The sequence below is a fragment of the Caretta caretta genome, chromosome 9, assembly GCF_965140235.1.
Source record: "Caretta caretta isolate rCarCar2 chromosome 9, rCarCar1.hap1, whole genome shotgun sequence".
In the NCBI taxonomy this organism is placed as follows: domain Eukaryota; kingdom Metazoa; phylum Chordata; order Testudines; family Cheloniidae; genus Caretta; species Caretta caretta.
This window is the reverse complement of record NC_134214.1, coordinates 48,022,368-48,044,084: the sequence shown is the minus strand read 5'-3', so window position 1 is coordinate 48,044,084 and position 21,717 is coordinate 48,022,368. Positions and strand designations below refer to the sequence as shown.

Genomic DNA, 21,717 nt, shown 5'->3' with positions numbered 1-21,717 from the left:
AGGTCAAACTGTGTATGGGCATGCAGCCCATCAACATCCACAGTTCACAGAAGAGGCAGTGTAAATATTCAGACAGCCCCTCTGGAAATGGTGTCTCTGATACAGGACTCTGTACTGCCATATTTCAGACATAATCTTGTCAACTATAGGACAAGAATCTATGCACAACTTAAGCAAGAATTGGTTGGATGAACCAAGGGGGGAGGTGTGCTTATAACACACATCCAGGTGTTGGCCACATTCCAAACTCACCCAGGAATCTGCCTGCAGAGTACCAGCAGGTCATTGAAAAGAAACAAGTAGATTTCTCTAAAGAGTTTCTTGGTGCGGAGTGTGCGTGATGTCTTTGGGCCATTCATTTGCTGCAGTTCCCCTTGCTTTAACAGCCAACGGGAGTGAGAGATGATGGGCACAGACTACATGGAAGAGAGAGACAGCAAAGATCAGAAGAGCAGGATCTGCAAACAACCTAACTGGTTTTAAGATGCATCTTGACAAGTTTATGAACAGTATTACATGATGGGGTTGGCTGCGATAGCAGAGGACTGGACTCGACAACTCAGGAGATCCCTTCTAGTCCTATGTAACCCTTACAGGATAAGTAACGCACACTCCTTACTTCACTCTCACAACACTAGAAATGCAGATAAACCTCAGAGTAGTGAGGAGAAACAAGACCTATGCAGTGAGGAGAGGTACACATGGCTCCAGTAACAGGGGATGCAGCCTTAGTACTTAAAGTGCTGGCAACCAGGAGTGTGGAGAGAGAGAGGCAGCAGCTATCATGGAATGCAGAGATAAAGTGGGGGGATGGGGAAGTGAGGAACGCAGGAGTCAGAGCGGGGAGGTTTCAAAGTAGCAGCTGTGTTAGTCTGTATTCGCAAAAAGAAAAGGAGGACTTGTGGCACCTTAGACGAACAAATTTATTAGATCATAAGCTTTCGTGAGCTACAGCTCACTTCATCGGATGCATTCACATGAAGCGGGGAGGAGGCACAGGAACCAGGGGGCAGCAGTGTGGGATAGGAGCCTGAGGATTGAAGAAGGGGAAGGGGGGATAGAAGCAGAAGGGGAGGGGAGCAGGAACTGGGGTGGAATAGATAGGAGCAGAGGGTGATAGGCTATAGACACAGGGGCAGTAGGGTCTAACCACTAGAGTACACTGTGCTACAGAACCTGGAATTAAGCCCATGAGTCCTGAGTCTCTACATTTCTTTGCGAAAAGAAAAGAAGTACTTGTGGCACCTTAGAGACCAACAAATTTATTTAAGCATAAGCTTTCGTGAGCTACAGCTCACTTCATTGGATGCATGCAGTGGAAAATACAGTAGGGGGATTTTATATACACAGAGAACATGAAAAAATGGGTCTTACCATACACACTGTAACAAGAGTGATCCGGTAAGGTGAGCTATTTCCAGCAGGAGAGAAAAAAAAGCCTTTTGTAGTGATAATCAAGGTGGGCCATTTCCAGCAGTTGACAAGAACGTGTGAGGAACAGTAGGGGGAAAAAATAAACATGGGGAAATAGTTTTACTTTGTGTAATGACACATTCACTCCCAGTCTTTATTCAAGCCTAATTTAATGGTGTCCAGTTTGCAAATTAATTCCAATTCAGCAGTCTCTCGTTGGAGTCTGTTTTTGAAAATTTTTTTGTTGTAATATTGCCACTTTTAGGTCTGTAATCGAGTGACCAGAGAGATTGGGTACAGATGTGGGGACCCACATGAAAGACCCCCTAAGCTTATTCTTACCAGCTTAGGTTAAAAAACTTCCCCAAGGTACAAACTTTGCCTTGTCCTTGAACAGTATGCTGCCACCACCAAGCATTTTAAACAAAGAACAGGGAAAGAGACCACTTGGAGACGTTTATTTCCCCCCCTACTGTTCCTCACACGTTCTTGTCAACTGCTGGAAATGGCCCACCTTGATTATCACTACAAAAGGGTTTTTTTCTCTCCTGCTGGTAATAGCTTACCTTACCGGATCACTCTTGTTACAGTGTGTATGGTAACACCCATTGTTTCATGTTCTCTGTGTATATAAAATCCCCCTACTGTATTTTCCACTGCATGCATCCAATGAAGTGAGCTGTAGCTCACAAAAGCTTATGCTCAAATAAATTTGTTAGTCTCTAAGGTGCCACAAGTACTCCTTTTTCTTTTTGCAGATACAGACTAACACAACTGCTACTCTGAAACCTACATTTCTCTGCTGTCAGCAAATACTTTGCCAGTGGGTTTCACAGTTATCTCCTTCCCCTACTCCCGTCAGTGACCTGTCCAAATAGAGAATAACTGCTGATGACTACTTCCAGCTATTCCATTAACTCAAGCAGTAAAGGTCTGTGCTGTGGATGTGAAAGTTCAGACCCTGCTGATGTCCCAAGTTGGGGGTCAATATGGTTCCATGAGATGGAATTTCCCTTTTGGTATTTTTTAAAAAAAGATTTAAGACATTACATCCAAAAAAATTACATTAAAAGACACTATGGTTACAAAGTGAAACGCTAAATAGTCAGAAAATGCCAGAATTAAGGTTGCCTGTGCAACTCTGATTCATTCCCTATATGTGTATGCATTATGATACAGTCTTTAATTACATGATCACATACTACTTTTTGCACAGGACCCCTGCCTTAGTCAGTGCACAGGATCGACCTGCCTTAGGGTTGTGTAGCAAATGAGCCTGTTGTCTGTAGGACCCCTGCCTCATTTGTTGCAGAACTTGGAAAGTGTGTAGTGGATGAGGCAGGGGACAGCAGGAGAGAGTAGATGGTCTCATGGTTAAGACAGTGGAATGCTGCACTGGAGACCTGGATTCTATCCCTGCCTCTGCCACAGAGCCATTATGTGATGCTGGGCAAGTCACAAACCAGAATGTTCACAATTGGTCACTATGTTCCTAATATTTTGGGTGTCTGCAATACCCAGATGATATCTGTTCTATCTCTGCAGGGGTTATCAGTCTGTACTTATACCTTGATCTTAAACTCTAATTTCTTCTGGATGCTAATCATCTGCTCTGTTCGGCTCATTTTCCGGACACCTTCATTACATGCCTTCACCACCTGGGAAAAGAGAACAATCCAAAAGTCTGATTATAATTGAGGTCTTCTCCATGCTGCAGTACTCTCCTCCCATGGGTTGCTTAGCAAGTGTTGGTGTATAACATGTTCTTTCTATGTAGGTGAGCACCACAGTGTAGGCATTATAATAATGGAGAAAAGGAGATATTAACTGGCCATCTCGTTAGCAGGGTTTTTTAATTTCAGAAAACTTTCATGTAGAACAACAAAATTTTTACATATTACAAAAGTGAAAAAGTAACATTAAAGACCCAATCCAGCTTTCATAGTGAAAGTTTTTCCATTGAGCTCAATGGGAGTTGGACTGGGCCTTAAAAGAATACAAAAGACTATGATAAAATTCCTCCTCTATATAGGTTTCTTTAAATGCATAATGCTGAGAAGTGCAGTTAACATAGAGCTTTTTTTGTAGAAATCTCTGTTCTTAGCTGAATGTCCATTGGTTGTGGGAATTAGACAACAAATGATACATACATAGAAAAGGATCATCTTGTATGCAGATTCTATAGCAATACTTGACACTAAGAGAATTTTTGGTGTAAATTGACTGTAACTGAACTAACTAATAAATACTGATCCAACTTTGGTGCTGTCAAGTTAGTTCTTTTCACCATCATTAAAAATTCACTTAAAGATTAACAAAAACGATATAATATTAGGAAGGATTTATATTTAGGGGTCATATGGCACCTATCTAAACTATATTCAGATATTGACTCCATTGTTATGCCAATATTCTGGTCTTTAGGAGGTACAAAAGCTATAATCAAACTATATTTCCCCAAATCCTACAATGCTACAAATCACCTCTCTTCTTCCTGTACATTCAATCCAGAAAGTACACATGCAGTACCAGCTTCATATGGAGGAGAAGGAAGGCAAATATTAATTTCAACAAGATATTGTCAGCCCTCTGTCAAGAAATAGCAGGTGTGTATGGGGGAGGGGGGAGGCTGAAACTCCCCGTTGGAAGAGAAATCAGTAACGCAGAAGTCTGTATATTCTTAGAGCAACTTGTTTGTTTACACTAGAATTGATGTGGTCACAAAACAGCTTGCAGGCAATAACCTCTTTTGGGGATCTCAGCCCAAACACCAGTACCCAGTTCACCAGGAGCAAGTCTATTTCAAGAATAGAGAGATTAAGGTGGAGAGCAAACTCTCTTGTAGCTTGTCACAGCTCCCCCACAGAAAATTCATCAGAAAATCAACAACTAAAAACTTGCTCACATGCTAAGAAAAAGAACTTGTAAGATTACATATAAACAACGCCACCTGGTGAGCTCTGTCATAACAATATATACTAATTACAGATAAATGAGGTTTAGCCTTACACCCCAACTTAAAAATGTACAAGTGAGCCATCGTGCTCTTTAAAATGGACCAAGCCAGGCAGTCATTGACAGACAAGTACAGCAACGATCATCTGTTTTCAAGGTAAACTTAGCCATCCTTGTGGCCAACTACAGTAGCAGGCCTCCTCAGACTTCTGAGCAACAGCCTCAAGGTGTGATCTAAAAACAACTGGCCATCGCACTCATTGGAAGGCAGCATGCAAAAATATAGTCATATGAAGTATTCCAGTACATCAGTGTCAGTTTTAGAGATCTTTGCCTTTGATTTATCTTGAATGATTTTCAACCAGTATGCTTCCTGGACCATTCCAGGCCAAATCTGAAAGCCTTACACAGGCTTTTCTTGTTGGTTTTTACCAGGGCTGTCAAGCAATTAAAAAAATTAATCATGATTAATTGCATGATTAAAAAAATTAACTGCGATTATTTGCATGATTAATTGCACTGTTAAACAATAATAGAATAAAGAAGGGAGTGGCACCTCTCAAATGTCTCAAAGACCTGGAAAATTGTATCCCCAGCAAACAGAGCTGCATATAGACAGAGTATTTGGCAGAGCTCACATATACTGCCCTATATAGACAAAGTAAGAGGACCATGACCCACCATCAGAATATCCCAGGTGGAAGACACCACAAGGCCTTCTCCATGTTCTGAGACTACCCCAAAATGTGTACTCTGGCAGGTAGTGTGCTGGAAATAACTAACATAATTGAATTTCCCCTCTCTATCACACCTCCCTATAGGCCTCTTGGGAACCGGACTACACACAATCTTAAACACTCATAGAAAGCACCTCATTAAAGAAACTACTGTTCTAGGTCAGAAAAGTAAGTTGCACCACAGGATGAAATCCAACCCCCATACAGTCCACTACTGGCTGCAGCTAATTAAATCAATCTCCCCATGAACTCCATCACCTTCAAATACCTACAAAAACAATTCATAATCTCTCAGACATGGGGGCAACTCTTCTCTCTAGAATCTCCTACAGAGCAAATACACAGTCTGTTAATAAGAGCAATTCCTCTGTCTATTATTTGCTAGCATGGTCTGCCCTCAGGGGAGAATAAGGGGAAATAATTACACTGAAACAAATGGATCTCTGTCGTAACTCCACTGAGATCAGTGGAATTGCACCAGGAATGCATATGGCCCAATACCTTTTTAAAGACACTGAGGATGCTGGCTAATTCTCAATCTTCTGAAATTTGCCACCAGACTTACTGTTTCCAGCTCTTTGTGTGCTTCAAGGGCAGTGGTTTCCTTCTCGGATTTCTCTTCCACTTTCTTAAGAATATTCTGCACAGGAAGCAAAGGTGAAGTTAATTTCTCTCCCTGCTTGATAGCACACAACATTTTTCAGACACTACCATCCTTTTGGCCAAATTTGACTAACAACAGTAATAAATATTGGATAGGTAATGGAATATGAAGTCTTTCCCAATTAGGTCACTGAGTCAGATCTAATCCCACATTGGCAGTAACTGAAAGCTGTTTCCATCAAATGGGTATTGAATAAACCTATGTAAAATGAGTGCCATGGTCTCAGACCAGTAGCTAGTGGACAAACGCATATTTTACTAAAAGCCACTCGACCTGGCAACAATTGGTAACGCTGTTGGTAATCTCAGTAGACAGCATGTCACTGAGACTGAACTATCTTCTCATCATTAGAAGGGAGCCCTCCAGGGCAGGGTTGAGGTACACTGGAAGGCAGTGAGGGGATGACAACCACTGTTGGACTTGTTCTGTGGATAGAGATTTCCAAGGCTGGTCATCACTACAACTCCTCTCAAGCACTATATTGTCACAAACACATATACACACACTCAGCCCAGGACAAGGTGATCTCTTCAGGTTAGTACTGGGGAAGCACCAGCAAAACATTGTGAAGAGACATTTGGTGCTCACAAATAATTGCCTGACTCTTAGGGTAGGGGGACGCTGCTGTGCAGAGGTTTCAGATGTATGTGAGAGAGAGGAAGGGGACTGTTGCATCACTTTTATTTTGGGAAGAGGGTCCTTGGCTATTTAGTAATTTCAGGGCAGTTTCCTCTAGAAGAAAATACTGAGTTGAGTCTTAAGTGGCTTTTCTCCATTAATCCCTTCAGCTCTTGTCCTCCCACTTCCTGTGTCCCATAGACCTGACTCTGCACCAACCCTGATTATACATGAATCTGTCTATTCTGCACCATAACCATACATGTGCACGCTCCTCTGACTACATCACTCTGCCTTCCTGCCCTTTCATCCAGCAGGCCTATGCTTCCTCCTCTCCTGAACCAGCATTGCCCCTCCTCATGCCTGGCTCTGCATGGCACCACTTTCCTGAACTACTGCCACCTCATTTCCCTCCTCTCCCCTCCTCCAGTACCTGATGCCATGCTGCTTCTCCTAGTTTTAATACTGACTCTGGGTAAGACATGGGAAGCTGTGTGTGTGTGGGGGGGGGGAGAGAGTGTGTGTCTGAATCGGTGTATGTGAGAACATGAAAAGGCTGACACTCCATGACAGCTAGCTAGGGGAGTCTTGGAGGGAGCATGGGGGACTGTCAGAAGACAGAGCAGAGAGGAGCTGTACCTGCACCAGTAGCTTGAGGCGAGTGATCCTCTGAAATGGCAAAATCAAAAAGGATGAGAAGGGCAGGCCTTTGCACATGGGATCCATCTCCAACTGTGATATCACCTCCCGGAAAGCTGTCTTGTCTTGGCTGAGAATAGACAGACAGATTGAGACTGCTTTGCTCACTTCCTTGTGTATCAGACCTGTGTTTGTAATGGGCATGTCTGTGTGTGGTGCTGCTTTCCATACTACTCCCTTTCCCAGAGACAGCATCTGCTTGGCCCTCTCTTCAACAAAGGGGAAAATAAATTCACTGAACACTTCTAGGTGTATTTTGGTTTAAATTTGGGTTTATTTATAGCATTAGGAGATGGAAAAATAGACAATGTACAAGTCACTGTAGTGGGTTCACATGTGTAGCACATATAGATTTAGCAGCAGATGCTGAGTGTGTAGGAGTGCGTGAATGGGGTGTGTGTCCAAGTAGATGAATCAGAAGCATAATTATACATTTTTACACAGTTGAATCATTGTGGCAAGGTAAAATCCACACAGTCATAGGAACAAGCCATGCCATAAAGCAACTCAAGCTTAGATAGTCTTAGCTGTTATTGACAGGATGAAAAATCTTATCAGGCTTCTCATCTGGCACTGCAGCGAAGCAGTTTGTACTGCTGGAGTTCCACCTGGGGCATTGCCAGGGTTCTGCCATTTGAAGTTCACAGTGGTGGAAGTATTGCCAATATGAATACAGTGCTGCAGTCAGAAAGCTCACAAGTCCCAACTGGTATAAACAAAACATTACTCTAAGAAAGCTCCCTCTAACTGATGTTTCCTGACACTTGCAAGAACTTGCTATGAGGAAGCTTACGCTACTGGAGTCCTAGCTGACAAAAACAGCACAGATGTCAGGATACTATTAATTTTGTTTGAAATCGGTCTTTAATGCATGTACTTGGAAATGCCCAGTAGAAGTTTAACAAAAGTTAAACAAAAGAATTATTCATAAGGCAGGCAGGTATTCTTACGTTTGCATGACTGCTTGAATGATCAAATCCAAGATAGGCTATAATTGTGTGCCTGAGAGAGTGTAGAACGAAATGTAGGGAGAAATTACAACATACAGCAGCAGATAAGCACTGCAAAGTTTTCCTGCTTGCTTAAAGTTTGACTAAATCATCCCGTTTTTTAAACTGATCATTCTTTCCCAGACCCAAAAGACTCTGCACTTCAAACTCCTTCTCCAGAAACCACACCAGATCCAAACAGGCCCCTTTAGTGATATCACATAATCCAGCCAATCTTCTATTTATCTTCTGGGCTCAGCCAGCTGCTCTCGTCAAATTGTTCATATTCTGAGACTTCTTTGTGTTACTGGTGCCCCACAAGGCACTGCTCACCTCTGTCCCAGGAAACACAGGGGTGCATGACATTTGAAAAGAGCAGTATACCAAATCAGCAGAGAGTTCCCTTGTAGCAGAGGATCTGGTAGGTCTATAGTGTCTTCTTTTGGGGTCTAAGAGAGGGAGCTGGAGAGCAGAGAAAGGAAAGGGGCAGTACTCTTCCATACTCATCTGAATCTAGCTAAAATGATTGTTGCTAAAATGTGGAAATGTACAGGGCAAAATCTGTACCTGGTTGGCTTGAAAAAAATCCAGGGCATTATTACTAAGGAGAAATGAATTCATTTGCTCAAAGACAAATTGCTAGGGTCTCCTTATTTTGATCTGGTAAAAGAAAATTCCCAGCTGGCTAACAGAAATTTGCTGGATTTGAATATACTTGAGTGAACACTTAGGACAAAATGCTCTGATGCAGGTGACCTACACATAGTGTAAGACCAGGGCAAGATGGGGAAAGTGGCTTTATAGTTTTCAAGAAGAGAATTTATCAGCTATCCATAGGGCACATGCCTTTCTGAGAATCTCAAGACAGCTGAACTAGACTCAGGATCACAAAGCTGAAATCATACAGCTATCTTTATCTTCATAACTTTTGCCTCTACCTGCTCTTCACACTCATGCAGATTTTACAGCTTTGTGCTCTGTTGTATACACTGTACATTCTTTGCACTTTGTAAATGACAACTCTGAATGTATTTGGGATGCTAGTTTTAAACCTTGTCATCTGATCCTTCAAATAAATTTAAACTATTTGTATGTTTTGTTTAAATAGATTCAGCTCCAGTTCAGGGAAAGGGTAGAACTTATGTTTTCCAAACCTGTTTACCAATCCCCTGCAAATGCCAAGTTAAAAATAAAACGCTGTCATCTTGACTATACAATTTGGTTGTTGGATTTTTTGCAAATAATTCAAGGTCAGATAATAGCACTCACAGAAGTTGCTTGTAAGCTCTCTCCTGGTAGGTCTGGTTGGAGACGTAGGTTACGTATACCGAGAAGTGATTAACTGTGTGCTGGTAGACAATGTCGCACACATCTGATATCACAATGTTTTCTTCCACCCGTTGCTCAAGGTCCAAGAGGAAACTAGATGAGAAACCCAGAATTCATATTAATCATGACCTGTAATTAAAGTCTCGGACCCAAACCATTTGGAGGGGAAACCAATTAGTACCACTGCAGACTCTTTAAAAGTGGTTAAGTCTTCACCCAGCCAGCTCCTCTATCCCTCCAGCACAGAAGTCATCTGAGCTAGTAGCAAGACACTGTTCCCAACTCAGCAGAGCCAAAAGGCTGATAGCAGTTGTCTTACCGTTCACTGACAGCCATGACATCCAGGACGTTGGAGAAGAGGATGTGAGCCTCGGATGGATGTAAGATCTTTTTCAGACGTTCATTCTCCATGAAGTGAGACACCAGCAGATTCAGACTCTTGTAGTATGAGGCTTCAGAAGTGACCAGTTCAAACATGGCCTTGAGGAAAATCCCAAAAAAGAAACACCAACAACATAATAATAGGTTGAGAGTTCATACCATTCATTGTGCACTCTACCTGTAAAGAGACACTCTGAAAGCTCATAGGATTGCTTAGTGATAATGAAAGCATTCATACTGCATGCTACTGTCACAGCCCTGTACGGTTAACCATCCATTCCTGAATCAGTCAGTTTGGCTCCAAAATGCAATGAAAGCTCAAATTGTTCAACAGTAGCATCCCCTTATGTACTATATATGATTATGGCTAGGAAAGTGACTCTGAAATGGTATCTTGGTATGGCACACAACTTCTGCCTCTGCCTCTTCTTCTGAGTCCTGCATGATTAATTTACTGTCAAAACAAAGCTGTACTGCTGTGTACACTGCATTGCAGAGCCAACCTACTGTACCATAGTTGTAGAAAAGCAATATAGCATCAAAAACAAATTACTCACCTATAACTGGAGTTCCTTAAGAATATACAGATCCACACTCTTAGAATATGCCTGTGCATACCATACGAGCCTGAACTCCTCTATACCAGTGGTTCTCAGACAGGGGTACGCGTACCCTGGGGGTACACAGAGGTCTTCTAGGGCTACAATATTTATATTCCAATTGATTTATTTTATAATATGGTAAAAATTAGAAATTAAGCAATTTTTCAGTACTAATATGCTGTGACACTTGTATTTTTATGTCTAATTTTGTAAGCAAGGAGTTTTTAATGGAGGTGAAACTTGAGGTATCTAAGACAAAGCAGACTCCTGAAAGGGGTACAGTAGTCATGAAAGGTTGAGAGCCACTGGACTAGAAAGCTTTGATTGTTTGGGGGGAAGGGGAGGGAAAGACCCTGCCTCAAGTCATGGAACACTCCATGCAAGACTATATAATGAGGCAGAGCTCTGGCACACTTTCAGTTCCTTCCACTTCCTCACAGTCTTACAAACTCTGAAGATGGAGGATGGGAAACAATACTGATGATCTACTTGATGAACTCAAGTTACGGGTCAATAACTTTTCTCTTTTTACTAGGTTCAATACAGATCCCCTCTTGGGAGACTGGCAAGCAATGAGGACCTCCAAGGAGGTGGTACTGAAGAAGGTATCTGCTAAACAATGACTGCAGAATTGCTCTTCAAATAAGGCCCCATGGGTCTAGAACCCAGTCCTATAGAGCTACCAGGCAGCTGACAGCTCCAGGCCATCATTCAGCTGCTGCTGTAACCAATCTGCACTCCACTTCCCATGACCCACTGTGGACACACACTCTGGGAAGCCTCGCCTCAAGGGTTTGACAAACAGCAGCCCCATGGCTCCTGATTGAGTTTATATAGGGTGGGGAGCCAATGTGCATTCCAGGAAGTATTCAGGCAACAGCCCAGATCTTCTGTAGCTACCATGACCATTCCTGCTCCTTGCCCTTGAATTCCTGACTTGACCTCTGCTTGATTTGAACTTCTCCTCTTGACTTGAACCATGAAACCTCATTCGGACTCTGGCCCTTGGTATGGACCCTGGCCTGGACCCGATTACGAACTTCTCTGCTACTCTCAGCCCAATTACTACAGCTCACAACAGAGAACCAAGCTCTGTGCAGGCAGTCCACCCAGCTCCATGAGGAAAACATGGCACTGCGGGCCAAGCTGGCACAGCACTCTGCAGGCAACCAGATGCTACAAGAGCAGGTGGCCCAGCTGCAGGATGAAAACGCCACACGATGGACATGCACTGTGGCTGTATCCGGACCCAGTCTCCCTCCCAGAACTTTTCAATGGGGACTGGGATGCTTTTACCAATGCTGCTGCTGTTTCTGCTCCACCCCCAGTCCTAAGCAAATGACCAAGTGAAAGTAGGACTCATTATTTGTCTCCTGACGTGAGATGCATTGGCTTGGGCCTCACCCCTACTCAAATGAGCGAGCCCAATGCTATCAAACTGGGATGCCTTCCTCCAAGAAATTTCCACCATATTTGACAATCCCCACCAGGCCCGCTTGGCAGAGGTGGCCCTCTGCAAACTTCAGCAGGGGCAGGGTCTGGCCTCTTCCTGTCCCCCAATGGCCTCCAAATGAACCTCCAGAAAGTGGAGGCAGAACTAACCTTGGTGCCCTCCAAAAACTTCAAGGAGCTACAACGCTTCCAGGGGTTCACTAACTTTTATAGGTGCTTTATCTCTGGGGTTTCAGGCCAAACAGCTCCATTGACAGCACTTCTCTGCAAGGACACCACCTTCACTTGGTCTCTGGAGGCCCAACAAGCATTCAACCTGCTAAAGACAACCTCTACCAGTCCCAATCCTGGTCCATCCCGACCCAGCACACCCTTTGTTGTTGCGACCGATGCCTCCAATGTGGCAATTAGGGCCACTCTCTCCCAAAGACATAGTCCCCAACAGCACCTCCACCCTTGAGCCTACTATTCATGGAAGCTAACTGTGGTCGAACAGAACTACGGAATTCTGGATAAAGAGCTTCTAGCCATCAAATCAGCCTTTTGAAGAATGGCACCACTATCTGGAGGGTGCACCATACCCAGTAAAGGAATACATAGATCATAAAATATTGGAGCAACTCTGCTGAGTCAGAGTGTTGAACTAGAGGCAGCTTCGCTGGGTCCTGTTCTTCACACACTTCAATTTCACCCTCACATACCACCCAGGAGCCCAGAACGAGACAGCTGATGCCTTGTCCCAAAAAGTGGAGCATCTCACGAGCCAAGAGCCTCCCCACGTGAAGTCCCTATGCATTCGTAAGCCCCAGAACTTCCTGGATGCCACAATTCCCCAAGATCTCACATCACTGATCTGCTCAGCTACAGGGAAGGAGCCTCAAGAAAATCTCTCCTGTTCAACTGACAAAGATTTTCTAGCCAGTTCTAAACTCTCCCACATAACTTTTTTGACTTTTCCTGAAAAAAACTGTCTCTAAAAGTCATGGAAGAGCGACCCAAGCTACTAATTGCAAAGACTTGACACCTGTGTGATTGTATCTGATTCTGTTGCAGCAGATGATCCAGATGGGGTGGCAGAAGCAAGGATTGGCTCTTTTACCAGATCCAGAGGATCCAAATACCAAACTGTCTGGCCCACTTCAGGCCTATCAGCAGAACTGAGTCAAAAAGTTCCAGCATGTTACTTTTCAGACGCCTGCTTGACCATTTTTGGGTTTACTGGCCTCTGAACCAATCCCCAGGAGCAGTAGACCAAGTAGGTTTGCAGATGGAAGGCTGCACATCCTCGCACAAGACAGATTTGCTTTCGCAGCTCACAGGAACAGTTCTGGTAGTTGGGAGTGTGTGTCCCTTTCACATACATCTTGACTTCATACCTGCAGTGCTCGCCATAAGCAGCTTTTCAGATGCTTCGTGTTGGGACTTAAGCGATGGTGAGCCTTACAATTAAGAGATTGGACTGAGACTCAGGAGATCTGGAATCTATTTGCAACTTCATCACTCTTCTTTTGTGCTAATTCACTTGAGCAATTCACTTAATGTCTATGTGGCTTGTTTCCCCATCTGCAAACTCGGGAAAACACCACTACCTCTGCGGGGTGTTGCAACAATTAACTCATTGCCTATTAGGTGTTCAAATACTACAGTGATAGGGAACCCTTCAGATGTCTATTGTAGTTTAGTGCTGTAAGTTTACTCAGTCATGTACAAGAAGTGAGCTGTGCCAAACAAATAACTGGGACCCACAATAGAATTATTCAGGTTGAGGGCTGTGCCTTTGCTGGAGCCTTCTCTGAATGAGGCAAACCTCCATAAGGATTCATACGGGTATATGTTAGGAATTTCCCTCTGAGTCACTTCTTTGAAGTCAAACCTGTCTTCTGAATTCCTGAAACAACAAAATACCAATTCCACTGTTGTAGACCCCAAATCCAATTCTAGACCATGATGGAGCTGGGACCAGGAAAAGAGGAATGGCAGACGCAGCTTAGTGCATGATGTGGCTCCCTCCTCTCTTCTGGAAAGCACTGACCAGGCACCTAGTAGATCAGTGGTCTCAAACATCCATCCCATTTGATGTATGTATGTGGCCTTCATGGAATATTTGATAGCTCAAAAATATATATTTTTTTAAAGAAAAAAGATTCTATCCTCAGAGTTGCAAAGATAACCATAGAAAATTTAAAACCAAATGTAAACTGATGCAGTGTTATCTTCCTGAGTCTGCAGACAGCCAGAACCAATGGCTTAGAAGTATGGACTACACTACCCTATCAATCTCATGGGATGTTAACTAATGATGACACTTTAAATGAGGCATTAACTATGTCATTGCTGATCATTCTAGCAAATGGGATGAGACAGGGAGTGAAAGTGAAGACCATGAGGAAGTTAGGAGTTGCTAAAGGGAAAGAAATGCAAAAGGAAAAAAGTAAGTAATCCTAAAGGTTAAGCTTATTTTCCCACTGTGTAAAGCCTAAATGAGACAATAAGGTATTTAACAAACAATAACTAGAAGATTAGTTAGTAAATAAATCACATTCTAGCCCTAATTTCTGAGCACATCTCTATCTGATATTGGTGAAAGTTATACTGTGGATTTAGAGTAGCTCTAAATTTATACTCATCAAACAGGCAATAAATAACAACCAAATTTGGTCACCTCCACCGAATAAGAGTGACTCCCCTGTAACAGATCGGGAAGAAGAAAGGTTAGCTCAGTATTTGAGCTTTCCAGAGGACAACAATTTTGCTTTGTAGCAACATTTGAGGTTTTTAATTTTTTCGTTCCACACTGAAATAAAAACAAAATCTTTTGGAAGTGTTTACAAACATGGAATTGGGGTGGGGTGGGGTGGGGGGGCGAGGGAGAGAGAGATGGACAGACTCTCACACTCTTTAAGAGCAGAGTTTTTTATTCCAGATCACTCGGAAACAAGCAGAGCAGGGACTTGAAACTGGTCTCACACTCCTAGGCTGGTGCCCTTTTCTGGAGGGACTCGCCACCAGCACAGGGGGCCCCCTGCCATAGGCACTGACTCTGTGGGTGCTCCAGGGCCGGAGCACCCACCGGCAGCCAAGCTCCATGCCCTGCCCCAGCTCACCTCACCTCCACCTCCTCCCCTGAGTGCGCCATGTCCCCGCTTCTACTCCCAGGGCTTGCCGCCACAAAACAGCTATTTCGCGATGTAACAAGCTGTGGGAGGGAGGGGAGAGGACTGGGAACGTGGCGCACACAAGGGAGGAAGCAGGGAAGAGGTGGGGCCGGAGTTGGGGCGGGGCCTTTGGGGCAGGGGCGGGGCAGGAGTGGAGACAGGGCGGGGCCAGGGACATTGGGCGGGGGAGTCGAGAACCCCCTGGCACCAGCAGATGTCTGCGCCTATGCCCCCCGCCCGCAGTCACCGCTCCTGCCCCACACAGGGCAAAGGGCAGCCCCATCCCCCACCCCCAGTGAGGCTACAGTGAAGGGCGGCAGCAGCAGGGAAGAAGGGGCACATGTGATGGCAGGGGAGGCGAGGGCGCTTCCTGGACTTGAGGGGCCCTAGGATCACATGCAGTGACAGTGGTGCAAGGTGAGTGTGCTGCCAGGGGAGAAATGGGGGCCCCTCCCCCAGAGCTTGCTGCTGCCGGTGGGGAGAGGGCTGGGGAGAGTCCTTCTCTCTGGCCCCAGCCCCGGGGCAGCCTGCCTGCACCCCAAACGCCTCATCCCCAGCCCCACCACACCTCTGAGCCCCTCCCTCATCCCCAGCCAAAGCCCTCATCCCCCTGCACTCTAACCCTCTGCCCCAGCCCTGAGCCCCCTCCTGCATCATGAACCCCTCATCCCTGGGTCACCCCACAGCCCTCACCCCTGCACTCCAACCCTCTGCCTGAGCCACTCCCACACCCCAAGTCCCTCATCACTGGCCCCACCCCAGAGCTCTCACATTTTTCCATTATTTTTAGAAATATATATCGGCTTACAAGGCAGGTGCGTGTGTGTGGGGGGTGGGACTTGGACCTGTTCTGAGCATCACTAAAAATCATACAAACCTGCCGCCCCTGGTACTACTAATACACTCAAGTAATTTAAATTTATGGTCACTTGTTCCAAGCCCTCCCCCATTACATTCACATTCTGTCACTTCCTCCAGGGCAGTTCACTGTGAGAACCTGAGTAATGTCTCTTCTGGCTTGTTCTTCTATTTTTTGCATCATTAAAATATCTTCCATAGAGTTGAGTTCAAGAATGCCCTTGATGATTCATGTTTTGCTGTGCTTAATGCTCAGCAGATGTCTGGATAATTAAAGCTACCCATGGGTGATTTAGTCATTTCTGATCATTATTCCAATAGCATGTTACTTTTTCTGATTGCCTCCTGACCCCTGTAGTCTACAACACATGTCCATCACGATTTCTTTTGTTTTTCCCATTCCTATGTTTCAGCCCATGTTATCTTATAGTCACACCTCCTGTTATTATTTTATATTTTTCTGCTCTTGTATTCACTTCTGATCCTTCATCTCACCTCACCTTGTATTCACCTCATCCTTCTTTCCTCTTTATGTCTTGCCTATCCAGGGTCATAGCTGTATTAATATTCTAATCAGTAACTCACTCCTTCCACCATATTTTGGTAGTGTGAACAAGGTCATAATTGGTTTCATGAAGTACTACTTCCTACTTTTCCTACCTATTAACCAAATTTCTTACATTCTGTATTTTTAAAAAGAGTGAATTCTATTGCTCCTTTTATTGGTCATTGCTAACTCCATCATATCTTTTATTCAAGCCTTCTCTGCTTAAAGTGTTAGCTGGGTGAACAAAACGTCTTACCTCATCTGTCCTATTTTAAAACCTACCTAAATCAACCCTGCTAGCTTTGAATGAAGACAGCTGATACCCCATACGCTCAAACAAAAACCATTGTCTAGTCTTCACTTGCTGCAAAAGACATTCCAGTGTTATAAGTAACGCTATGTTTTAGTCACAGGTATTTTTAGTAAAAGTCATGGACAGGTCACTGGCAGTAAACAAAAATTCATGGCCCATGACCTATCCATGACTTGTACTATATACCCCTGACTAAAACTTGGACCAGGGGGCCGCGGGTGCTCTGGGAGTGTGGGCTGGGGGAGGGGGCACCGCAGGTGCTGGGGGGGGAGGGCAGCAGCGGTGTGCGGCCCAGGATCCCCACTGGTGCTGGGGGTGAGGGTTGGCAGGACTGGCAGGCTCCCTACTTGGCTCTGTGCAGGTTCCCGGAAGCAGCCAGCATGTCTCTGCAGCTCCTACGGGGAGGGAAGGCCGGGGGGGGCTCTGCACGCTGCCACTGCCATGAGCACCGGCTCACAGTTCCCATTGGCCGGGAAGAGCCCCTTTGCCCCTCTGCCTAGGAGCTGCAGGGACATGCCGACTGCTTCCAGGGATCCCACAAGGTAAGCACTGCCCCACACCCCAGCCTTGAGCACTTTCCCACACCCAAACTACTGTTGCTGGGGGGGGAGGAGGGGAGGGATGTGGTGGCCTGAGACTGCCTCAGCAGTAGCTGATGCGGCTGGCCCAGGGGCTGCCTGAGCTCCATGACAGACATGCAGCCTTACTTATAAGATAGTTCTGAGGGAATTCTGCGTCACTGCGCACATGCAGAATCCATGTCCTCCACAGATTTTTTTTCTTCACAGAAAATACAGTGAGGTGCTACAGTTATGCCTTTCTCCCACCAGGGGCTGCTGTGGCACCAAAACAGAGGGAGCCGGCTCACTGGCAGTAGCAGTCAGCAGTGGATAGGGAGGAAGGGAGACTGCACTCTTCACAACACCCTGCCCTGAGGCCAGGTGAGGAGGCGGCACAGGATATGGGTGGGAGGGCAGACAGACAGAGCTGGGCTCATGGGACTGCTGGGGGATGTCACATAGACTGGGACTGAGAAGGGCTAGTGAGAGGGAATAGACTGTGGTGGGGGCTGAATGGGAGTAGGGGTGCAGGGCCACATTGGGTTAGTGGGGTGGGGCTGCCAGGGACACATGCGGGGGGAGAGTGGTGAAGGAACACATGGGAATGGAGGGAAAGGGGGGGCAAGTGGGGGTGCAGGGACACAAGGGAACAGGGGCAGATATGCCTGACCGAATGGGAGAGGCTGGGGTCAGCCAGCATCTGTATGGGGGAGGTTCCCCAACTCCTGAACAATACCCTCCACCCCCTAAAAAACCTGTTCCATACTTCTCCCACCCACACCCAACAACACTCCTGGTTCACTCACAATTACTTCCAGCAATTACTTCCCTCTCCCTCAGATCCTCTGTTACCCCTGGCTCTCCAAAGCCTTTCCACTGCTTCTGAGGGGTGTGGAAAATACAGTTCTGTACAGTAGTTTAAATGAATTATTACTCAAAGCTCTGTATTATTATGCCTGGTAAGGAATCTATTTGTCAAAAAACATTTCCTGAATCTTTTTTGTTGTCTGTATTGTTATGGACATTCTTGTTGACAGGTATTTTGAAATAAATTACCAAAATAATTGAAAATGGCATGATTATATTGTGTTATTTTGACAAATAAAATACACAGAATTCTGCAGAATTTTAAAATACTGTGTGCAGAATTTTAAATTTTTTAGCGCAGAATTCCCCCAGGAGTAAGTGCTGCTGAAGGGGTGTCTGTACACCATCCTGGCTGAAGCATGAAGGAGTTAAATCCCTTCACTGACCTGAGAGGAAAAGTATCCCAGAGAGGCTGCCTGAGGTGCAAAGCCTTTAGATAGTAGCTTATAACAGTGGCCCCTTGGGCTGCTGAAAGGTGGTGCCAACTGCTATGTCTCAGGAGCAGGGAAGCCATAATAAACGTTTTCACTCATGTGTGCACCACTGCGACAGCCCTGAGTGTACAGTCAACAACCCACTCAACACATTATTTGACACAGCCGTATAAATTAACAGTACAAAAACAATGTCCAGAGATAGCCTAGTCTGTGCAGTTAAAGTGCTCGTGCATCCTTATTGACCCAGTTTTGCGTACTGCAATTGTCATTCTGTTTTAAAGTAAGGACAGAATCAAAGAATCAACACTGCGAAATAAGGAAACTCCACTGGGACTGGTGACCAACCATTTAATTCCTTTTATTCCAATTCATTTTTAATTATATTAAACAAAGTAATTCTTCCTAGGAATGATAGAAAGTATGATTCCTGCCTCTGACAACAGAAGAGGATCATCTGGCATGGAGGGAGGCCAAAGAGGGTACTATTATTAGTACTTCATTACTCCTTTACCTCCTTGTAAATCAGTAGTAGTAGTAATGAGAAGCTATGTTCTCGATTGTTGCTATTGAAGTTGCCAGCAGCAAGATTCTCTTCTGGTGATTGGGGTAGGGTACAGGCAGGCCTTAAATTCTCAGAGATTATTTCCAGGAGTTTCCCATAACCCTAAGCCATGTTCGGGGCTCTGGGCTTCAGCTGAGGGGTGGGGGGGGTCTCAGAGGCTTCAGCCCCATAAGGGTCAGGGGGCGCCAGGGCTTCCGCCTCCACAAGAGGTGCCGGGACTCTGGCTGAATTTAAGCCCTAGGTACAGGACTTCCTCATGCTCTTTGGAAAGTGAAGTTCATTAGCATTACATATGGGGGTATTTAATAGACCACAATTTGTCACTGGCTGTGGTGGAACTTCCTTATTTTTGAATGTTGATATTTTGACTTAAGTGACTCTAGTCACACTGACTTTAAGGAAAAATCCAACAGATAAACTCTTTATTCCCTCTCATGCCTTCCATTACCTCCTGCAGTTTGATCTCATCTGGCTGAAGGATATTCAGGACACCGCTGCTCCTGATCTCTGGAAGATCCTGCCACAAGTTAAACCTGGAGGTGGAGTTCCTGAGCAAGCTGATTTGGGGAGGAGTCCTGCTTTCTGCAGTATTTGTGGGTTCTGCCTCTAATGGCGTCTCCTCACTGGCTGAGCACTCCTCGGGGTCTGTCTGTGCATCTTGCAGTCGTCTGGTTTCAATCTCCCGAAGTGTAGATTTATCTCGATATTCCTGATACAAGAGCCCTAGAAGCCAACATGATGGTTAGAGAGCTATTATTGAACAATATAGGGAAAAGAATATGGATTTATTTTGGCGTGAATATTTTACTTCAGTTCATCGAAGCAAAGAGGTAGAAAGCATCCATTCCAGAGTGAAAGAAAAAGCCAAATGTTGATTTCCCAGCCTCAACCAAAAGCGGAAAGAATAAAATTACAAAACTGTGGAAGTACATGCAGAATCCGATGAATCCATTATCAGTTTCTATATGTGAAAATGGAACTGTCTCATTTCTCAGTGGCGTCTTTAGAAAGGTCTGTAAGAAAAGGCTCTTCCCTTATCTTTGTATGATGCTACTATACTATTAAGGATCTACATATCTGCTAGGGAGATGGCATTATATAAATCTGTTTTACTTTAATCCCTGTTAAAGTCAAGGGAGCATCTTCCATTGACTTCAATGGGGATAGGATCAGGTCCTTAGAGAGGAAGGGTAATCAGGTCATTAAAGTACTAGATCTGGGGTAGGCAACCTATGGCACGCGTGCCAAAGGCAGCACGTGAGCTGATTTTCAGTGGCACTCACACTGCTGGGGTCCTGGCCACCAGTCCTGCGGTCTCTGCATTTTAATTTAATTTTAAATGAAGCTTCTTAAACATTTTAAAAACCTTATTTACTTTACATACAACAATAGTTTAGTTATATATTAAAGACTTATAGAAAGAGACCTTCTAAAAAAGTTAAAATGTATTGCTGGCACATGAAACCTTAAATTAGAGTGAATAAATGAAGATTCGGCACACTACTTCTGAAAGGTTGCAGACCCAGATAGACCAGGGCTCAGGAGACCTGGGTTCTGTTCCTGGCTTTGCCGCTAACTTCCTGGGTGAATTTGAGCATATCACTTAATCTCTCTGCACCTCTGTTCTCTGTAATACTTCAAAGAGATGTAAGAGGATAAATTATTTAATGTTCATGAGATGCTTGAATATGTCAGTGACAAGTGTCAGCCATAGAAAAATAGATAAAACTTTAAGGGAAAACTGCAACCATTTTGTTCAGTCCAGCAGTCTTAAAGGCCACCTCACTATATTTAAACTACTAAATGATTGACAACAATATGTAATTACAATTAATATTTCTGATCTTACAGCTAGGGAAAGCTCTTCAGATGACAGTGGTAGACTTATTCATTTAATTCAATGAATCTGGTAATCTGCTCTCTCATCCTCAATGTTATGTTTAAATACAGAAAAGTGGGTTGGGGTTTAGTGTTAGGAACAGAGAACTGGGAGTCAGGGTTCCTGAGTTTTATTCTTAGCTCTACCAACCATTGGATTTTGCTCTATGACAAGTTATGAGATTTCTAGTGCCAGGTGGAATATCTATCAGAACAGGAAGCTCTTAATGGGGGAAACCAAAATAAAAATCCCCCAACTGAATGAAATGAAATAAAATCAGTTATATTTAAAACTGTTCAAAGCCCTAAATAATATCTAAATGTATTGGTCTTGTCATTTATATATTTTGAGAGCATTCACTCTTAAGTTCCCATTGATTTTCCCAAAATTCCTTCAGAATCTGGGGCAGAGGGAGTTTCACTGAATTAGGCAAAACTTCCTTCTGATTTTCAGGGTCCTACCCCTAACAAAAGAAAACTACAAAACAATCTTGTACTTTGGAAGTTTTAAGATCTAGTATTTCTCATAAGGCTGCTGTTAGTTGTCCCATGTTGCCCTTTCCAGCCATCCGGTGGAACCAGAAAACCAATTCCTTGGATCTAGAATATGAATTACTAGATTTGACAACACAGGAGTGCCAATTAGTCTTCCGTTAGTCATTCACTCCATTTATTTAATATAAATTGCATTCTTTTAATTT

The 21,717-nt window shown here is 44.3% G+C and overlaps 1 protein-coding gene across 3 annotated transcripts in view; it reads right to left on the bottom strand.

Annotated features, from left to right (window-relative positions):
* Nucleotides 1-21,717, bottom strand: part of NGEF (neuronal guanine nucleotide exchange factor) — a 106,603-nt gene that overhangs the window by 12,747 nt on the left and 72,139 nt on the right. For all 3 annotated transcript variants that reach the window (XM_075132266.1, XM_075132268.1, XM_075132267.1), the window contains 7 exons: nt 19,587-19,861; nt 9,724-9,884; nt 9,345-9,497; nt 7,027-7,156; nt 5,671-5,745; nt 2,982-3,071; nt 253-416 (listed from right to left, as the gene is read on the bottom strand). In XM_075132266.1, the coding sequence (XP_074988367.1) occupies nt 253-416; nt 2,982-3,071; nt 5,671-5,745; nt 7,027-7,156; nt 9,345-9,497; nt 9,724-9,884; nt 19,587-19,861 (1,048 nt within the window). The remainder of the gene's footprint in view (nt 1-252; nt 417-2,981; nt 3,072-5,670; nt 5,746-7,026; nt 7,157-9,344; nt 9,498-9,723; nt 9,885-19,586; nt 19,862-21,717) is intronic.